The sequence below is a fragment of the Thamnophis elegans genome, chromosome 11 (genome assembly GCF_009769535.1).
Source record: "Thamnophis elegans isolate rThaEle1 chromosome 11, rThaEle1.pri, whole genome shotgun sequence".
Classification (NCBI taxonomy): Eukaryota; Metazoa; Chordata; class Lepidosauria; order Squamata; family Colubridae; genus Thamnophis; species Thamnophis elegans.
In genome coordinates, this window is record NC_045551.1 from 15,313,274 (window position 1) to 15,335,247 (window position 21,974).

The following is a 21,974-nucleotide window of genomic DNA, read 5'->3' on the forward strand; positions in this document are numbered from 1 at the left end:
GAAAAATGGTTAGACAACATATAGAGTTCAAGCCAGAATTATTTCTATTAGGCATTATCACAGATTGCTACGATAAAGGAACAATATATCTAATACTACACATCCTGACCGCAGCAAGAATGGTGTATGCGCAGCAATAGAAGAGTGAAAACACCCCTTCAGAGGAGGAGATAATAAGGAAGATAATAGTCTGTGCAGAAATGGATAGACTAATGTTAAAAAGAAAAGAAAAGGAAAGACAATATTATGACACATGGAATAGATTTTATCAATGGCTGGAAATGTGAGGGAGTCGGAACACAAAAAAATTAGGCTAAGTAGACCTGAAATGAGATATTATATATGTATTAGAATGAATATGTTGGTCAAAAATAATAATATAAGACTAGCACTACATAAGTAGTATATGTTATGTGTCTTTCACTTTGGTTTCTATGCCGGATGAAACGCCAGGACTGTCACACTTCAATATATTTAAATGTAAATAATAAAATATATTTTTTAAAAATGTTTGGAAGAGAAAAGGCTTTTAAGAGAATATAGATTGAAAAGAGATAGCCAAGTTTTGAGTGTGTATGTAAAAAATAAAAACTAGAATGGAACAAAAAAAAAACCAGAGTGCAGCTATCCATAGACCAAAAACATTTACAAAAGAACTTTTTTTTAAATATATGTCAGTCCCACTTGGTAGACCGGACCAGAAAATCAACTCCACAGGATGACTAGAACCAAACTACAAGAGAATCTTGCAAATCTGCTTGTGCTTTTAACATCCCAGTATTATTTGTCTGAGCCACTTCTGGATGTTATCTTGCTTCTCAAGATGTAATGTTTCAGCCCCCTTTGCCTAGGTAACAATTCTTGCATATTTTGATTAAAACCACATCCCTCACTTTCTACAATCTCTCTCATAAGATCCTGCCCTGTGAGGAGGCAAAATGAACTTTCTTTGAAAAATGTCTGTGGAATTGAGACGATTACTGATTATTCTAGATCCTCTGTAGTGAAAGAATGTGTAAATCTTACAACAATATATATTGCATATTGAATACAATACTAGTAAATTAAAAACAATTTCTTCTGTAATCATAAAGCCAGTTCAATGAAATTTCATATAATTAAATTGGTATGTCTTTTCAATAGGAAACAAGAATGTTTCTGAAAACACAACTGCCACTTCCAGAGAAACACCCAAACTACCAGAGCCAACTACTGTTCCTTCTTTAGAGTAAGTAATGTGTGCTTTGAAGCAGTGGTCACCAAATGGTAGTCCATGGACCACTGGTAGTCCATGAGAAAATTTTGGTGGTCCGCCGAAAAATTATTTGCATTTTTTATATTGCACTAAATCAGGGGTCCTCAAACTACGCCCCCTGGGATGGATATGTGCAATGAACATTTGTGTTGCTGCAGAGCGTCTCCCTCTTTGGTGTCTTTGTGCAGGTCGGAGGGGGGCAGAAATTCTGAATTGGGGTCTGCTTCAGCCTCCTGGTGCAGAGCTTTGGGTGACTGCTGGAGGGAAGCACTGCTGGTGGCAAAGAGCCGGAGGGCCTTGTTCCAGTGGGACTGCATCATGGCCTGGAACTGGCTGACCATCTCAGCCTGCTGAGCCTCCAGATACCTGGCCTTGAACTCCTGCAGGTGTTCCCTCTGCTTGGAAAGTCTATGCTCATAGTCCTCAGTGAGGTGCTTCTACTGAGCCTCCTTCTCAGTCAGATCCAGTTTGAACTGAGCCAGCTGTTTTGCCAACTCTTTCTTATGGTGGCTGCTTAGCTCCAAAAACTGCTTCCTATTGGGGCCCTAAGGAGCCTGGCCAGGCGAGGTGGGGGTTGGAGGGGGGCGAGTAGAGGTTGGCAAGGCGCCCCTCAACTTGAGTAACATTAAGTTTGCCATGCCCACACAGACACATGACCACCTAGCCAAGCCCGCCCAGCCAGTCATTGGGCAGATCATATTAGTGGTCCACGGGATTTAAAATTATGAATTTAGTGGTCCCTGAGGTCCAAAAGGTTGGGGACTCCTACTTTAAAGAGCTGTGGTGGTGCAGTGGTTAGAATGCAGTATTGCAGGCTACTTCTGCTGCCTGCCGGCTGCTTGCAATTTGACAGTTTGAATCTCACCAGGTTCAAGGTTGACTCAGTCTTCCATCCTTCCGAGATCAGTAAAATGACACAGATTGTTGGGAGCAATACGCTGACTGTGTAAACCGCTTAAAGAGGGCTGTAAAGCACTGTGAAGTGGTATATAAGTCTAAGTGTTAGTGCTAGATAATTAGGCTATTCTGAATGTGGTTTGAAAAATTAAAACTCTAAAGGAATATTAAAAGTCTCTATTTGTTTATGCAAAAAGTTTTTTTTCTTTCTGAAAATATGAAAGTTAGAAAAACAGAAAAATGGAAATGGAGAATAGTTGTTTTGTTTGTTTCTTTCCTTCTGAGGCATTCCTTCCACAAGTAAAAATGAAAAATTTAATTATGAAATACATTCTAGTATTTTCATTCTAACTTGTGTGTAAAATGGTTCGGATATGAAAGGAGCTATGCTTAGAAATATATCAAATAAGAAATTCATGAATAAGTGAAAGAATATTAATTCCTGTAATTACCTTTTTAATGGATGTACTGATGTGCAGATTTATTCTATTCATTTTTCAACTTGTGTTTGTAGACTTGTTTCTCCAGAAACACCGGCAACTGAAAGTGAGATATTAGTTTTGGAAATGACAGGAGAGAGACCAATTGTTCAGCTTGTTCATGAATATGAAGAAGAAGTCAGTCAGTCCACAGTGACCCTGCTGCCAAGTGATGAACAAGAAGAGGAAATACCATGGCTTGAGCGTGAAACACAAATCTATTGTTATGATCTGACTGCAGCTTGTTGCATTTCTCGTTTTTCAGAGTACATATTCAAGTGGTGTTCAGCAACAGCAGTTCTCCATCATCCCTACAGTAGAACTGATACCATTTTGGAAAAACATAATTCTAATACTGTTTCACAGATACAACTAATTCCAACCAAATCATTGCATATTTTGTTGCATGAGCATTCTTCAGAGAAATCAGATACCTTAATTGTAGACCTATCTGAAAGGGCAGTAGGTGTTCTAAGCAGTGTTTTAAATGAGACTACAGTTAATGAGACTGAAGTTACTTTTGAACTGGAGCCTAGTCATCCACAGACTGTATCACAATCCATCCTCTTAGATGTTACAACAGGAACCAAATCACCATCTATAGTAGAAGTGTCCTCTGAGCCTATAATATATGAAAATGTATCTGAAAGTCCAGAGATCCTTTCCCAAGAGGAAATTCTTGCTGAAGAAAATAGACTTGTAGTATCTATTACAGAGAAACCTTCTACATCCAGTATTATAACTGTATTCAAGGTGTTGAACACAGAAGAAAAAGACTCAATGGAAACTTCTTCAGAGCCAACAGAAATTGTTCTACAGTCTGAATGTACAGTAGATGTAGAAAGCTATGGTGTTGAAACAAAAGTTAGTTCTTCAGAAACCGAAAAGCAGGAGGTATCACTTGTGGAGTCATCATCTTTGGAAATAAAAGATGATGAGGAGACTATTGAGGAAACATTTCTTGCAATTTCAGTTTCTGGTGGGTTGCCAAAAACTGCCACAGACTTTTATGCTGAAATTCAGAATTCTACAGATTTAGGCTACACAAATGGGAATCTTGTTCATGGATCAAATCAAAAAGAGTCTGTGTTTATGAGACTCAATAATCGCATTAAAGCCCTGGAAGTAAATATGTCTCTCAGTAGCCGCTACTTAGAAGAACTAAGTCAGAGGTATGTACAATAATGGAATTCTTATTGTCTTTTTTAAAAAAAATCAAATATATTTCTCATAAAAATAGTAACTCAGCAATTGGGATCGGTATTTTGTCATTAAGTGATGAAATATTAAACGACAATGCCAGGTTATCACATTGCTAGGCAACGGAAATCCAGCAGTCCTGGTTGCCATCATAACTTGAGATGTGCAGTTTTCAAGGGGGAATCAGATGGAGTCCCAGGTTTAAGGAAAGCAGAAGTGCCATAGAGGGTGGAGGAAGCCTTGGGAGGCTCAGTGCAGCTGCATACAAGTTGAGGGAGGTGCTGCAAAGTGGCCTAAGCGCAGCAAGAGCAGGGAAAGGAGGGTTCATTGTGTGGAACTAAAAGAGAAAATAACATGTACATGTGGGAGCAAATGGGGGAAGAAAGGCACAGAGCATGCGTTGTGCATGCAAAAGGGGAAGATATGATATACAGTATGCATGAGGTAAGAAGGGCACAATGTTGTATGTGTGAATGAGGATAAAGTATGTGCAAACGCAGAAAGGCTGAGTTTCCCTAAGGGCTTCCCTGCTGGCTTTTTCATTGACTGCTTGTAAACCAGCTGGTAAAGTTTCAAATGGAAATCACTTGTCTATGGGGTGCTATAACCAATAAGTGCAAGCTGATTGCCAAGAGTCCAAATTTTGTTCACATGATTCTGGAACTGCTGCAAAGCTGGAATTTTGAGGGCCTGTAGAGCAGTTGAATATTCACTGAACAAATGGCCATTAAGTGAGGACTGTAATTATTCATGCATAGAGAAATAAATTTCTATAAATTTTGAATAAAAGGACAAGGAATGTCCACAATACTTGGGGAACAGTGTTTTTTTTTTAAAAAAATCTTGTTAAATGTACATGATGGTCTGAGAAATCAGGAAAGCATATTTTATTCTGATGGCCAAATTTTATTTTATGTATAATTGTAAAATCATCATGCAAAACAACTTTGGGTATCGTCCCAAATTTAAAAACAACAATCCTTTCCTTGGAAGGGAAGATGTGCTCATCAGTTGAGCAGTCTTACAATGTATTTTCAAAGGTTTGGGGTTTGTTTTTCTAATTGTGCAGATATAATGACGACTAAATGAAATTGGGAAGAGATGAGAAATGATGCTAAGATTTTCTTTTACTTTGTAGGTATCGAAAGCAAATGGAAGAAATGCAGAAAGCTTTTAATAAAACAATAATAAAACTCCAGAATACTTCACACATAGCAGAACAGCAGGTGTGCATAAACCTATTTTTATTATCTGTAACTTAACTGTAACTAATCTGTAATTATTATCTGTTTTGAAATTCAAGAAACAAGTTTATTTTTCAAGTAGTCCCTGAGTTATGATGGGAATTGGAGCTAGGTTTACCGTCACTAAGCAGTGCAGACATAAAGCATGATGTAATGTGATTGAATTGCTTAGCAGTGGCAATCCTGGCACTCTCAATGTCCCTGGGATCTATAGCAGGGTTCTCAAAGAAAAAGTGACAGGAGTGATTTACTGGAGTGATTTGTGACCTTCTTTGCTGGCTTCCCCATTGACATGCTTGTGGGAAGCAGTGACGTGCAGTCAGGGGAGGCAGAGCCTCACCACTGTCATCATGAAAAGAAGGTAGTAGCTGAGGTAGTTGCTGCCAGAGTCACAGTGGATGACTTTGCTTAGTGCTTAACTGTTTAAAAAAGCCTCTAAAAAAGTGCCCTCTACAGGAGGAGGCGGGAGAACCACGTGCCTCATCTAGTCTGACTTTATGATCACTCGAGCAGAGTTAAGCAAGGGTTAAAAGCCGAAAAATTCCTTATGTAGATGAGGCACGTGGTTCTCTTTGCTTCCTCCTGTAGAGGGCGGGTTTTTTTAGAGGCTTTTTTAAACAGTTAAGCAGAGTCATCCATTGGGGACTCTGGCAGCAGCTAGCCCAGCCTGACCTCAGCAGCTCTTGCCTTTTTCCTTTTATATTTTTACATCTTCATGATGGCAGGCAAGAGCAGAGTTGAAATCCTCTGTGATTGTGAAACAGCTGAAAAAGGTATGTGGGTCAGAAGGAGGGGGAGGAATTCAAAATTAATGTAATTTGTAAGTAATTGTAAGTAATTTGTGTGTGTGTGTGTGTGTATTTGTTTCTCCACTCAGAGGGAAAGGGGTAGGAGAGGCAGGGAGGGCAGCCCACCAGCTCTCTTTCTCTGTGTCGGGGCAGCCTGCCAGCAGAGGCGGGTCTCTTACCCGCCTCTGCTGGCAGGCTGGCACTTTCTTTCAAGAAAGGAGTTTTTGGGCGCCCCGGCGCTATGTCCGACATAGAGGCAGGGAGGCCAAAAGCCGCTTTCTTGAAAGTGGCTTTTGGGCACCCCGGCGCTATGTCTGACATAGAGGCGGGACGCCTCTATGTCGGACATAGTGCCGGGGCGCCCAAAAGCCACTTTCAAGAAAGCGGCTTTTGGCCGCCCCGGCGCTATGTCTGACATAGAAGTGGGACGTCTCTATGTCGAAAGTAGCAGCGGGGCGGCCAAAAGCTGCTTTCTTTCTTTTTGCCTCACCAGCCATAAACCTCACCGCATGTCACTGGTGGGAAGCTAGCAGAGAAACTGACAAATGGTGATCACATGATCACAGGGATGCTGCAATAGCCAGAATTTTGAGGACTGATCATAAGTCAGTGTTCATAAGTACAGCGCTGCTATAACTTTGAACAGTCATCAACAAATGGATGTAACCGGACTACCTATAAAAAAGACAATTTCTGCCATATCAAGGATAGTTAACATTTCTTTATTATGCATTTCATGCATTTCTTATTAATAAAAAAATAAGATTGCACCTTTATTTATCTACTATATTAGCATGACTAAGTCCGTTTGTGTTTAGTTTTACGGGAAACTAGATAATCCATGACCTGTTCAGTCATCCTTTCAGAGATACTTCTTTACCAGATTCCTCAAAGCATTCAATAGTGATAGAACTTCTAATATAGTGCCTTCACTGGACAAGTTGGAATATATTTAGAGATGTATATTTAGAGATGAAAATAGCCCATGTTGCACAGTCGAACATCTACACAGGAATTGTTTTATGACATTTAATATTGTATCATAAACTGCTTTATGATGAAGTTTGTCATAAAATGTTTCATAAAATTTTTCAAATATCAATTCCATGGGAGTTATAGGTTCCAGATTTTGGACATGTTCTATAATTTAGACCATTTGATCTATTTTGGTTCAAGATTAAATGGATGGATTGATGGATAATTGCTTATATTTTTTCCCCTTCTCTCTTCGCAAAGCAGAGAGATTGTAAAAGAAGGGATTGCAAGAGAGAAAGCAGACATACAATGCAGAATATACCAAGCTGTTTGTATAATGCATTGTGGCTGCTAGTACCAGCATATTGCTTTTTATGTGTATTTCCCATTGTGTGCTTCATTACTCTCATGTAGTCGTTTCTTCTCCAATGGATGTAAACATTAATTCCCTTTTTGTTAATTATCCCAGGACCAGAATGAGCATTCCAAAGGGCAAAAGTATTAGGACACAAGCAAAAGCCAAGGTTTGAAACTGATTAATCTTGTCAATATCAAGCCAGAAAGGACAGTTGTGGCCACTGATTTCCCACTTACCACATGGTGTTGCCAATTCCCATTGTAGTTGCTAAATAAGGACTATATTATCCAATTTCAGCATTCTGCATTTCTATATAGTAAATACTTTTAAAGATTAAGAAAAGGAATTTTTTTTTACTATTTATCTAGGATTTGAAACAGACAGAGGCCATACAGCTTCTACAGGCTCAACTAATAAATATGACACTTGTTGTTTCCAATCTGTCATCAACAGTAGCTGAACTAAAAAGAAAGGTAACATCTGAATAATATGAAAGAAACATGTTTTAAAATTTAGGTATCAATAATTATATTTTTAAAACATGAAATACTAGTAATGGATGTTTAGTTTCATAGAAAATAGATTTTAATTAGAGTTCGTTCATATGGCTTCTCTGTCAAAATGTAATTGCTCTTGAAAATGATAAGTTGAAATGCATTGTACAGTCCATAACTAATATTTTCATGTGAAAAAGTTTTCTAAAATTGTTTGTCATTTGAAGATATGCTTATGTGTTGCCAACTAATTCGGACAAAATACTTTAAAGTAGTTTGAATATGTTTTGTATAGGATAATAAGCTCCTTATAATAGGAAGAATTAAAAGAACCAGTTACAAATTCATGACAGGCTTCCTACTATACATATCTATAGGCTAACATAATTGTGTCCAATTATGGAATAAATAGAACCGTTCCTATTAATAACATAAGGCTATACTAGGATGACTGGATACAAGCAAATAATCAAGTCTTTCATTTTTCAGTAGTTTTTAAGAGAATTGTAGAAATTTAAAAATACAAATTTCTTCTTGGCACTTACAAATTTAGTCTCACTATCTCTGCATGTTAAGAGTCTGCCAGATCCATTTCAGCCATTTCTCAGGATTACACACATACAAGTTCAAAAATGCACATACACAAACTCTTTACCGCCTCAAAAAAAATAGGTTGTTCCATAGGCTTTTCTAATCTTACCTATATTCTGTGCAGTCCTTCCAACCCTAGCTCCAAATTCCTCCTCTATACCATATCACCTCTCCTCTATTCCATCCCCCAAACCCACATTTCCTGTTTTCCAGCCACATGGGAACCATTCCAGAGAAGAACAAGCTTCTTTTGGTTTACCTTTCACAGAATGTATCTGGGAAATAAAAATCGCAAATAACTACTCTGAAACATTCCTGGCAGCCTGGGAAAGAAATTAAACTTCAAAACAAAATTAAATTACTATAAGCCAACATTGGTTTGTCAAAAACAGATTATGCCAGACAGACCTTATTGCATTCTTTGACAAATGAGTAAATTAGTGGACCAGGGAAATGCTGTAGACATGCAGGTAGTCCTTGACTTATTAGGTGGCGCAGTGGTTAAATGCAGCACTGCAGGCTACTGCTAGATCAGCAGGTCAGCGGTTCAAATCTCACCGGCTCAGGGTTGACTCAGCCTTCCATCCTTCCGAGGTGGGTAAAATGAGGACCCAGATTGTTGGGGGCAATATGCTGACTCTCTGTAAACCGCTTAGAGAGGCCTGAAAGGCCTATGAAGCGGTATATAAGTCTACTGCTATTGCTATTGCTATTACCACAATTGAGTCCAAAATTTCTGTTGTTAAGCAAGGCAGTTAACTGAGTTTTGCCCCATATTACAATCTTTTTTCCACAGTTCTTAAGTGGATCACTCTGGTGGTTAAATGAATTTTGTAGTCATTAAGCAAATCTGGCTTCCCCACATTGACTTTGCTTGTGGAAATGGTTTGGGAAGATTACAAATGATAATTATCTGGGGCAATGCAACTGTCATAAATACATGCCAATTTCTAAGCACCAGAATTCTGGCCCATGACCATGGGGATACTGCAACAGTGTGAACCATTCAATGCCATTATAACTTCAAGCAGTCACTAAATAAATAGTTGTAAGTCGAGGACTACCTATAAAACAATAAAATAATGCTCAAACTAACTGTAACCAGGCAACACACTGTTTATATAGACATTAAAAGTACTGTTCTTTCTTTATATAGCAAAACAAATATTAAAAAACAAAGTAATAATAGCAATAGCACTTAGACTTATATACCACTTCACAGTGCTTTACAGCTCTCTCTAAGCAATTTAGTCAGCATATTGCCACCAGTAATCTGAGTCCTTATTTTATCGACCTCAGAAGGATAGAAGACTGAGTTAATCTTTAGCCAGTGAGAATCGAACTGCAGGCAGCCGGCAATTAGCCGAAGTAGCCTGCAATACTGAATTCTAACCACTGAGCCACCACAGCCGAAAAAGAACAAACAATAAAAGACAGCAAAATGGAAAAGAGAAAAAAGAAACCTACACCATTGAAAGAAGCGTTCAAACACCCTTGCCAAATACCCATCTGTTTCAAGAATCTTAGAAACACCATCAGGATGGACTTATCTGAATCTTGGTGGGGTAAACCTTATTCTAAAGTCAAGTGCTGTGACAGTGAAGTGTACTTTCAAAACCCGACAGCTTTAGTTAATCAAAGGAACCCGGAATGTGTCAATTCTGCCAGACTAATCAATGAGGAAGATATAGGATAGACAACATCACCACCAAATGGATTACTGACTGACTGACTAACCACACTCATCATGTAGTCCTCAGTGGAACTACATCTGCAGAAAGGGAAGCATGCAGTGGGATACCACAAGGTTCTGCTTTATGTCCAGTACTCTTCAATATCTTAACAAATGATTTAGATGAAGGGATAAAAGGGGAACTCATCAAATTTGCAAACAAGAGCCGAGGTGGCGCAGTGGTTAGGGTGCAGTACTGCAGGCAACTTCAGCTGGCTGTTATCTGCAGTTCAGCGGTTCTAATCTCACCGGCTCAAGATTGACTCAGCCTTCCATCCTTCTGAGGTGGGTGAAATGAGGACCCAGACTGTGGGGGCGATATGCTGACTCTGTAAACCACTTAGCGTGGGCTGAAAGCCCTATTAAGCGGTATATAAGTCTAAATGCTATTGCTATTGCTAACACCAAATTGAGGGGAGCATCCAAGACTTTAGAATATAGGCTCAAGGTCCAGAAGTACTTGAACACTAGGCCCTATCCAACAAAATGCAGTTCAATGGTGAGAAAAGTAAGGTTTTATACTTTGGCAAAAAAAAAGGCACATATGGACCAGAGGTCCACAACCTGTGGGTCACTGCCCACTAGTGGATCATGAGGGGTTTGCAACTGGGCCACCGAAACAGCCAGTGAGTATGCATGTGCATATGCTCATCCTCACTTGTGCAAGCAGTGAGCAAGTGTGTGCATGCTCCATTTGCATGAGCAGCAGGTGTGCATGTGCACGTGCACGCTTGAGCAAATGGACATGCACATGCTTACCAGCTGCTTGCACAGAACCATCCCCATTCCTGCTGGTCTGCAAAGCTGGAAACGATGGGGAACTCTGGAATAGATGATACTTGGCGCAGCAACAGTAGCACCACAGGTATGAGCCAGCAATGTGCTGCAGTTGCCAAAAAAGCCAATGCAGTCCTAGGCTGCATCAACAGAGCGATAATACCAAGATCACATGAAGTGTTAGTATTGCTTTATACTTTTTTGGTGACACCACACTTGGACTACTGCATCCAGTTTGATCGTCCCAGTACAAAAATGATGTTGAGACAAAGTGCAGAGAAGAGTAATCATGATTAGGTGCTGGAGGCTAAAACAAAAAATGAAGCGTTGCAGGAGCTGGGTTATGTCTAGTCTAACAAAGAGAAGGACTAGGGGTGGTGACATGATAGCAATTTTCCAATATTTGAGGAAGTGTCACAGAGAAGAGGGAGTTAAACTTTTCTCCAAAGCTCCTGAGGGCAAGACAACAAGTAACAGAGGGAAACTTATCAAGTTGTAGATCCATCCTACAACTAAGGAGAAATTTCTTGTCAGTGAGAACAATTAATCAGTGGAACAGCTTGCCTCCAGAAGTTGTGGCTGCTGCTTTAATGGAGGTTTTTAAGAAAAGACTGGATAGCCATTTGTCCAGAATGGTATAGAGTCTCCTGCTCTGGCAGGAGTTTGGACTAGAAGACTTTCAAGTTCCCTTGCAAGTTTGTTATTCTGTTATTAAAGTAAATCACAGATAGAAGGACAATTGAGGAAATATATTTGGAAAATAATTGAGGATTGCAGAGATTTCATTATTTAGATAGCTATTGGTAAAACATAATATAATGCAGAATAGATACTCATTTACATATATATGTTGTGGCAAATATCTGGGTGTAGGATGAGGGTGAAGTTTCGTTCTGTGAGCTTGTTGGTTGGTTTCCAAACATTTCGTTACCAGTCTAGGTAACATCTTCAGCAGAGTTAGGGAATGTTACCTAGTCTTGTAACAAAATGTTTAGAAACCAACCCACAATCCTACAGAACGAACCTTCACTCTCACATATATGTAGTTGCTTCCATATTTAACCATGATTATACAGTCTACAATTTCTTTTTCAGGTTTCAGATCACCAGAGTTACCTCATTATTTCTTTGATATTCTCTGCCATCGTAGTCTTTATGCTTTTTCTGCAACGTTACAAATACAAACCAGAATTGAATAATGATTACTTCTCAAAGATTTTCAAAAGTAATCACTATCCTAGTCCTAAAAGGTAATTTATATCTCATGTTTGTATGTGTAGTTACTTATTATCTTAGCCTAGATCAGTCAGGAAAACTAAAAACAACTACATACTAAGACATACTTATGGCTAAACCTATAAAATGCTTTTCATTATATACTGTAAATGTGTAGAATGGAAGATGTGTTGATGTGTGAAATTTATGAGTGAATGGTGTGTGAAATTATCAAATTTGTGTATGAACATTATGTGAAAAAGTGAAATTATGAAATGGCTTTTGAAAGAATCTTGCCATTCAGGATAAATTGTAGATAGGTCATGAAATATAGCTTAAGAGCAGTTGCCCATCCTTCTAGCGAGAAATAAAATAAATAAAGTTATTTCAGTATTGATCTCCATTTAACATACTTGAAACAGCAAACACAAAAAGAAAGCCACATCCAATTGCAGAATGTTATTACCCCCTCTCCTATGTGCCTTAACTACCAAAATAGCTACTAGAAAATTGCCTCCCCCTTGTAAGGCATTTAGAAGCCACTCAGCAAGAACTAATATATATGCAGTTCAAGCATTTGCTCATTTTAGTTCTAATTTCTCATTCTTCTCTAGGTTCACACTGCACATCATGCTTTACTTCATGCGTTCTGTAAAATAAATAGACTGTAGAGTACACAATGGTATAAAGTTTCTTATCTTTTGTACATGTAGTCCTCGAGTTACAAATGTAATGGAACCTGCCAATTACATTCATAACGTGAGGATTCTCAGAAGTGAATAACATAATTTGACGGTGATCACTTCCTGCTTTCGCCCATGCATTCGCTAATCAAATGCGTGGGTCGTTAAATGCACATGAGGTATCTCAGGGTGGGGAAGGCCATGGGAGGGTCTAGTGATGGAACAGAACAGCTGCTTAAGACCACCCAAAGCCTTCTCCAACCTACTGAGATACCTCATGCTTCCCACAATTGCTTCCTTCCCCCCTCTTGCCATGCCAGGTCTGGAGACTCAATTACCTTGTGAAGATCTAGCAAGCTGTCTCCTCTCTAGCCTTTCTGCCACGGTTTCTTTGCCTACTCCCAGCGCTCCAAAAGCGGAGCGGTGAGAGTAGAGGGAGAGCAGATCGACCACGGCCTGCTTGGCTTCTCTGACTCACCAAGGCTGCCTGGCACTTCAGAGCGGTGGGCAGCCTTGGTGAATCTTCTCCAAAGGCTTCCAGTCTCAGCATGGAAAAGCATTTGCACGCTGATGGGAGGCTTTTGGGCAGTGAAATCACATTGCTTCAAGCCTCCTGTTTGTGTGCAAACACTTTTCATGCACAGACTGGAAGCTTCTGGGTGCCCTGATGTCGTGGGACTTCAGGTGCCCATTCTCTGCAGAAGAAGATGGGTGCCTTAAGTTGTGTGAGATCATGGCCCCTCATTTACATATATATGTTGTGGCTTCCAGTCTCTGGGTGAAAAGTGCTTGCACACCAAAGGGGTGCTCTGAGGTGGTGCAATTTTGCCACTTCAAAGCACCCCATCGGTGTGCAAATGAAGCTTCCAGTCTCCGGGCGAAAAGTGTTTGAGCAGCAATGGAGCACTTTGAAGTGGCAAAATTGGTGAGTCAGAGAAGCTGGTGGTGGGAATAGGTAAGGCGAAAGCTGCAATGCCTCTGAGGTTGTTCGTAAGGGTGAACGATTGTTGTGGTGCTGCAATATTCATAACCTCTTAAATCCTGGGTTGGGGTTATGTTGCAACTTTGAACAGTTGCTAAGTGAACTGTGGTAATTTGGAGATTACCTGTATAAACACATTTGGACCACTTTACAAAGTTTCTGAGTGCACTTTCAGAGTTCATATATTTTATACAAATATGTTCATATATTTGTTTGTTAATCAGAAGAGATTTGAAATAATATATTATCACATTTATCCATCAGAATAAATTTAGGTAAAAAGTTCTCTTGTATTTAAAAAGGATGTTCACATTTAATGGCTATGAAATAATGTCACCTTTATAAATTTATCTTGCTTAACCAGGAAAATAAATTGATAAATCTTTCTTATAAGTGCATAATGCTTCTCCAAATATTGGGGAAGCACAACTCCCAACAAATATGTTCAGTACAAAAAGGGGAAGATACAGCTCAGTAGCTGTGAGACTATACATTGTTATACCCTTTGGAGATATGTAAACTTCAACATACATGCAAATTTCTGTAGCAATATAAAGCATATACTCAGAAATGTTATGCTTTTGCAGTAAGCTCTTGTGCTACATGAAAATGGGAAAATAGAAGCTATAGGTTTCTCAGAATGCTTCTAGAGTAGAAGACTGGATTTTAGAAGTTCAGCAGGAAAAACTATTTTATCACCTTTGGTATTAAGGCAGTGTTTTTCTCCTTCAGATGTATTTCCTCCTATGATGATATGAATGTGAAAAGAAGAACCTCCTTTCCACTCACTAGGTCTCAGTCTTTTCAGCTAAATAGCAAACAAGGTAAGGATAACTATGGTTTAACTACTTGTTTCTACAGATTGCTGGTGAAACCACTACTGCATTTCAGTGCAGAACAGTTGTCATAATACACATTATAATTTGTTGCAGAAATATAAAAGTGCAATTAAAATATTCCGATAGGTAGTCAGATTTGTTTGTTTGTGTATATGCATGTGTTAGAAATATTTTGGGTAGCTATGCAATAAAGCAAACCTAGGTCCATCAAGTGCTGTTAACTTTAGCAGTCCTTGCTTCCCATGGCACCACAAAGAGTTGTACGATCCTATAGTATTGTGCTTGTAGAAGACAAGATTTCAACCAAGTTGAAATATTAAAGATAGAAGATAACATAGCTCTCAAGGTTTTCAATCGTTAGCTTTAACGTCTTGTTTTATTTCTTAAATTATGCCTGTTTCTTGAAGTTCCAGTATATGACATTTTCCCCTGAAAAGTAACCACAGATTATTTCGCAAACTGGCACATGGGCAGATGTTGAGAATTCTTTAGGAGTCAGTGGAATTTAAATGTATGTCTTTGATTACTCTCTTGGCGGTAGAGGTACATCAAAATTGATTTGGAAGTAATGTTTCCCAAATAAATTCCCACAAAAAGGTGTTTATAGTTTATATTTAATTCCAAAATCTTGTTATAAAAGTCATTTTTTTCACTATTTTATTTCTTTTCTTCCACTCCGTGCCATTTTCCCCCTAAGATCCAGTTCTGATATTACCGGCAGCAGTCTTTCCAATATTCAGAATCTCTTATCATCTTGTATACTTTATTTATTTTAGTCTTTTCTCATGAACAATCAAAATAATTGTTCATTCATTTGTCATATCTATGCATGATCAGATTAGCTTCAACTATATGTTCAAACGAAACACATTTTTATACAGTCCTTATAGTTTTCTATAGCTTGATCACCATTTCCATACTATCAAACTCTCACTTGTTCCCGCATGGATCCCATTTGTGTGATCTAGTCAAAATAAAAAAAATGTTCTGGATCTCATTCAGTTACAGTGTTTTATGTGTTTTTTTTGTAGAACTCATTTTTGGTTCATTTGTTTTTCATTGGTGCATAACATGCAACTATGGATACCTGCTTTCATAGACAATCATAACCACTAGCTTACACTATGTTTTCTGAAACAGATTTTAGCCCTTTGATTGCTAATTAAATCTGTCCATTGATTTACCTTCAACAATGAATCTTAGACTGTGCTGTACCTTAGAGATTATCTAGTTCAATCTTTGTTCAATGGAAAGATCCATTATCCCAGCATTTCCGGCAGATGTATTGTACATCCAGCCTCTGTTTAAATATCTCTACTGGAGGAGAGTCCTGAAGCTGCCTGTTCCATTATTAAACAGGTTTTTATCATTAGAAGATTTTACCTGATGTCCAGTTAAATTTATTTCATTAAAATATAAATCCACCAATACTTGTTTACTGGAATAGCGTTGAACAATTTGGCTTCATCTTCTACATGATACCTTTGAAAAACTTGAAGACAACTACTATATCTTCTCATAATTTTCTCTTCTCCAGGCTAGTCTTGTTCAATTTTCCCAAATATTGTTCTTATCAGAATCTTGCTGTCATTTGGCCAGGCTTCAGTATGTCCATCCTATAATGCTCTGTAAATGCGATAGAGCAGGGGTGTCAAACTCAAGGGGTGGGGGCCGTATCTGGCCCATGGGGTGCATAGATCTGGCCCGTGGGGCCGCCCTGGAAACAGCAAAGGACTGGCCCGCAGTGCCTCAGCCAGCAAAAACTGAGCTCGGAAGGGCTGCCCTCAGCCCTCCCAAGATCTGTTTTCACTGGCAGAGCACTTGGGCCACCACAGGCGCCCCCAACATGATGTTGAGCTGGCCATGCTCACCCTGGTGAAACACAACCCTGATGCGGTCCTCAATGAAATCGAGTTTGACACCCTTGCAATAGAATATACTAGGTGTATCCTGACCAACACAGTAGAGAGGTGTGATGGCTTCCTTTGATATTTATCCTTTAATTCTATTGATGCAATATAGGATTATACCGTAGGAACTAGTTTTGACAATTACCTTGCTTTTGTGAACAAAGCATTACATTCCTACCAATGTCATAGCTTTTCCTTCTCTCCTATTTAACACTCTTATGGTGTATCTTGGTTAGAGACAGGTATAAAGATACGTTTCTACTTTGGGGGTACTTTTCCTTCCTGTATATCATTTGATATACACTATGGACCTAATATGGAGTGCGCAATTTAAAGACTACAATATACAGTTTAAAGTATACCAAATAGTCACATAATTGGGCAGTTTGGAACAGGATACCCTCAGCCAACTAAAAGAACTCTGCCTAAGGATCATCTTACCACTGCACTACCATCTCTTATGCCCAGATCAGAAAGTGCCCCTTCCTTCTGCACAAGGTCCATCCTATATAGACCAATGGACTCCAATCTTTCTGGCTTTGCAAAGCAATGCGGGGGGGGGGGGGGAGAGCAAGCAGCGGGTGAACACATGAGCACACAGCTCCAGAAGCACCACTTCCACAGTCCAGTTCCGAACGGGTCACAGCCTGGGGGTTGGGGACCCATGCTACATAGACCATGTTTCTCTGCCTCTTCTGCCATATTCCATAAAAGAATGGACAGTGATGTGTAAGGTCTAATTCTAAGAGACATCTAATTCACAGAAATTATACATGATTTTTCTTAATTTTCATCTTGATGATATTTGATAAATGATATTAGTCCATCGTGTTTTAAGAGGACCTTGACATCTAGTAGGGTGTGGGCTATCCACAATGTGTCTGCAGGTGGCTACTAAGGCCTATACAGGCATGAAATGTCTGCCACATGTCAGGCAGACATGTGTGGGCACCATTGTTGCAGCTCTGGCTTTGCGGAGTGCTCGCTTCTCTTGTGCTATGGTGGTGGTTCTGTTCCCAGATGTCTGGCAGACTTGGTGGATCATTGTGTGGCATGTGGATAAATCTTGCGCCAGAGTTTCCCAGGAGGTGGTGTCTTGAAGGAGACTTGAAGGAGGCTTTCAATGTGTCTTTGTATTGCTTCCTTTCTTCCCCGTGCAATCGCTTTCTTTGAGACAGCTTACCATAGAGGAGCTGTTTAGGGATACGATGGTCTGGCATCCTTGCAGCATGTCCTGCCCAGCATGTCTGGGCTTTCATCAGCATGGTGTAAATGATGGCAAGCCTGCTCTGGAGAGGACTTCTGTGTCTGGCACCTTGTCCTACCATCGGATCCTCAGAATTCTACGGAGGCAGGTCATGTGGAAGTGGTTCAATTGCCTAGCGTGCTTCCTGTATACAGTCCATGTCTCACTGGTATACATCAGGGTAGTTGGCACTACTGCTTGGTAGATTTTGAGCTTTGTCGCAAGATTTATTCCATGGCATTCCCACACATTGGTCAGTAGCTTGCCAAATGCAGAGCTTGCCTTGGCGATTCTGCAGTTGACCGCAATATCACTTGTCACTGCACAGGAGAGGGTGCTGCTAAGGTATATAAATTGGTCCACTGCTTGCAGCTTTTGTCCCTTCACTATGATGATGGGCTCTTCATGTTGGGCTTTTGGACCTGGCTGATGCATCACTTTGGTCTTCTTTATGTTGATGAGTAGGTCGAAGTTGTCACATGCTGCTGCGAATTTATCTACACTGTCTTGCATTTCCTGCTCTGACCTAGCATTCAGGCCACAGTCGTCAGCAAAGAGGAGATCACGTAGCACAATCACCTTTATCTTGGTGATAGCCTGGAGTCTTCGCAGGTTGAACAGTTTCCCATTGGTCCTGTATCTCAGGCTAATTCCCAAGGAACTGTTCTGCAAGGCATCTGACAGCATGGCTGTAAATATGCTGAACAAGGTCAGTGGCAACACACACCCTTGCTTGATGCTGTTTGGAACAGAAAAGGCCTCTGAAGCTTCTCCGTCATCCAGAGCATGAGCCCTCCTACCATCGTAGAACTGACATATCATCGGGATGAATCTATCAGGGCATCCAGACTTCAACATGATGCGCCACAGACCTTTGCGACTGGCAGTATTAAAAGCCTTAGTGAGATCCACGAAAGTGGTGTACAATTCACGATTCTTCTCTTGGAGCTGTCAGGCTGCGAAGATCATGTCCACAGTGCCATGTTCTTTGCAGAAACCAGACTGTATCTCGTTATAGGTAGCATCTGTATTACCTACAACAGGTAATAAACCTTGTTCCAGGTAGTCAGTCAGGCGGTTCAGCAACACTCCTGCAAGGATCTTGCCTGCAATGGAAAGCAATGATATTCCTCTATGATTATTGTGGACTTGTTGATTACCTTTCCTCTTGTAGAGGTGTGCAATGGATGCATCTTTCAGTTGCTGAGGAATGGATCCTGGATTACAGAAAGACTGGAACAGCTGTGTGAGTTTGTCGACAAGCACTGTACCGCTATCCTTATAGACCTCCGCTGGGATCGCATCAAATCCTGGGGCCTTGGCACTGGAGAGGTGGCTGATGGGCTGTAGGGTTTCAGTCTTTGATGGTGAGGTGTCCAGGCTGTGGTTGATATTCATCTGGGGCATTCTGTTGATTGTCTCATTGTTGATGGAAGATGGGCGTGTCAGTACAGATTGGAAGTGCTCAGCCCATCACTATAGAATTAAAGTTGCACCATCTGAGTCCAATAGAGGGGAGCTCCCTGATGGCTGATGGCTGGGCTCCGTAGAACCGTTTAGCATCATTTCTATCAGTAAACTTTTGAATTTCATCTGCTTCGGTACTCAACCAGGAGTCCTGCATCTTGTGAAGCTTGCTCTGTACGGTCCTACGAGTGTTGTTGGAGGCATTTTTCTTAGCTGTTGACGATTGGTGGTTCTGATAAGCATAGTGAAAGCGGTGCTTTTCAGCAAATAGGGCCTTGTTTCCTGTGTGAGGATCCAAGAACCTTTAGTGCAGAAGAGTTCACTATTCTGTACTTGATAAATAACATTTTTTTCAACATATAGGCCGTTTCATGCAGGAATTAATGGGCTATAAATTTTCTCAAATGAAATCCAGTGTTGAAAGGAAGTTATTTTTCCCTCAATTTCTGGCCATTCAAGAACAGACTAGTGATGACACGTGAGGCAGGATACATGATGCAGAGACTCCTAATTGTGGATGGACTTATTAAACTGCAATTTTCTTAATTATCTGCTGGGCATTTATTTGGCTATAGACTTGACTATAAATAGCAACCAGCATAGCTTAGGTGTGCATAACATGCCCTTAATAGTGTAAAATCTACTCAAAGAGCAAATTCAGGATCTACTTTAAATTTGTCACTTATATTGATGCTATATCATTTGTCTGGTTTTACTGACTTTTAAAGTTACTGTCTATCTTAATAAGAATATACCTAATAAATATAAAAGTACAAAGGTACTATCCATATATCTCTTTTTTGTTGTTTTAGTGAATCCAGATGACTTCTACATAGTAGAACCATTGAAGTTTTCCCCAGAAAAAAAGGTATGTTATTATAGCTGACCTAAGAGCAGCATTATAAAAACTTGTTCTAAGAGTTAAAAGGCCCTCACTTAACTATTTTTTTTCTTTTTTAGAAGAAGCATTGCAAATACAAAAATGAGAAAATTGAAACAGTCAAGCCAGTAGCTGAACCAATCCATCAAGTAGCCAATGGAGAAATAAAAAACAAGAGGACTTTTACCAATCAGAGAGACTTCTCTAATATTGGTGAGGTATATCATTCTTTGTACAAAAGCCTGCCATCAGAAGGAAGCTCTGAAACCTCATCACAATCTGAAGAGTCCTACTTCTGTGGCATTTCAGCGTGCAGAGGTTTGTGCAATGGGCAAATCCCAAAGACAAAAACTGAGAAGAGAACTCTTAAACGAAGACGTTCTAAAGCCCCAGAACAGCAGAAACTCATAAAAACAATACAGACTAAGACGGGGTCCTTGCCAAGCCTGCACGATATCATCAAAGGAAACAAAGATATAACTGTGGGGACATTTGGTGTCACAGCTGTTTCTGGTCACCTTTAAATTTTATTGAATACTTCATAGTGGAAATTTTTGTATGACAAATTCTATTGTAACGGGGTGATAAACTAAAAAAGTACAGAGGAGCATCTAGCATTTTGTCAACAATTTTTCAAAGCTGCTTTTTTATATATCTATTTTCCCCAGCCATGTTCTGCACAATTCCCATTATCCCCTGCCAGCATGCTTAGTACTTGCTGATTAGGGTTAATAAGAATTCCAAAGTATCCAGGGGGCAGCTGATCTTGGAAGATCATTCAGTAATTGAAGACAGCGACATGGGGACTAATTTTACACTTTTTTGTGTAAATGTGTATGTGTTTTTTTCATGTGACTTAATTTTTATCAGATTGCTGAAATGAGAGTACACTAAAGTGAATGATAAGGACAGTCTTTGGGGGAAGTTTCAAGATTATAGTGTATAAGCTAACTTATTGAGCACTTTCAGCAGTGCCTCCTTGTTTTCTTTTTTTAAAAGATCTAATGTCTTTTCTAAATTTCATATGTAATGTAACTTATTTAAAAGTCTTTGTTTCACATCTTTCATGTTAGTTTTTATAGTCTACAGGACTAATGAGATGGACCTATAAAAGAATATGAATTATGAAGTGAACTCAAATCAGAATGAGAGTCAGAAAGGTTAGACTGTGTGAATCATACAGAATTGTGGCACTAGGATCTGTAATAAACAACAGATTTATGGTGCCAGTAGAAACTGTGAATTACAAAATAAATCTGAATACTTGTATTTAAAATATGTTTATTTATTTTGTTTTACTCTGGGGCTAGGATTTCCACTGCATATTCCTGGGTTCGGTTAATATTTTTAATCATTGTTTGCATAGCTGCTATTATGCTTCCATTGTCCCTTGAGATGCATTTTTATCTCTATTCCTTCTGTCTACTGCTATTACAGTGTTGCATTCTCATACTTTGCCAAATACGGAGATAAAGTGCTCTGCTTCGTATAATGTCATCCTTATATATGATAAAGCGAAATTGTGGCAGCTGTATTCATAATGATTTAGAAAGGCATTAAGTAATATCTAAGAAGTAAGAAGTGTACAAAAGAAAACAGTAGCTGAAGAAAACAGTAATTACAAACATGCTTATGCTAAAAATTTGAACAAGCAACCTTCTACCATACAAAGCAATTTTTTTTAGCTATTTTAATCTAATTAATATACAGGTAGTCCTTGATTTACAACTGTAATTGAGCCCACAATTAGTCACAAGGCATGATAGTTAAGTAGGTCATCATGTGATAGTGATCATGTGATTTTACAATAGTTTTTGTGGTAGTTGTAAAGTGAATAACACAATTGTAAAGTCAACACATAGACGTTAAGTAGATCCATTTTCCGCTAACACCAGTGTCCAGAAAAAAACTTAATTATGGTCATCTAATTGCAGGATGCTGTAATTGGCCTTAAATGTAGAC

General features: G+C 39.3%; 1 protein-coding gene across 2 annotated transcripts in view; it reads left to right on the forward strand.

Annotated features, from left to right (window-relative positions):
- Positions 1-20,887, forward strand: part of SUCO (SUN domain containing ossification factor) — a 105,280-nt gene extending 84,393 nt beyond the window's left edge. For both annotated transcript variants that reach the window (XM_032226354.1, XM_032226355.1), the window contains 8 exons: positions 1,144-1,228; positions 2,667-3,803; positions 4,970-5,057; positions 7,565-7,669; positions 11,886-12,040; positions 14,403-14,494; positions 19,945-20,000; positions 20,093-20,887. In XM_032226354.1, the coding sequence (XP_032082245.1) occupies positions 1,144-1,228; positions 2,667-3,803; positions 4,970-5,057; positions 7,565-7,669; positions 11,886-12,040; positions 14,403-14,494; positions 19,945-20,000; positions 20,093-20,536 (2,162 nt within the window). In that variant the 3' untranslated portion in view covers positions 20,537-20,887. The remainder of the gene's footprint in view (positions 1-1,143; positions 1,229-2,666; positions 3,804-4,969; positions 5,058-7,564; positions 7,670-11,885; positions 12,041-14,402; positions 14,495-19,944; positions 20,001-20,092) is intronic.
- The last annotated feature ends 1,087 nt before the right edge of the window (positions 20,888-21,974 follow it).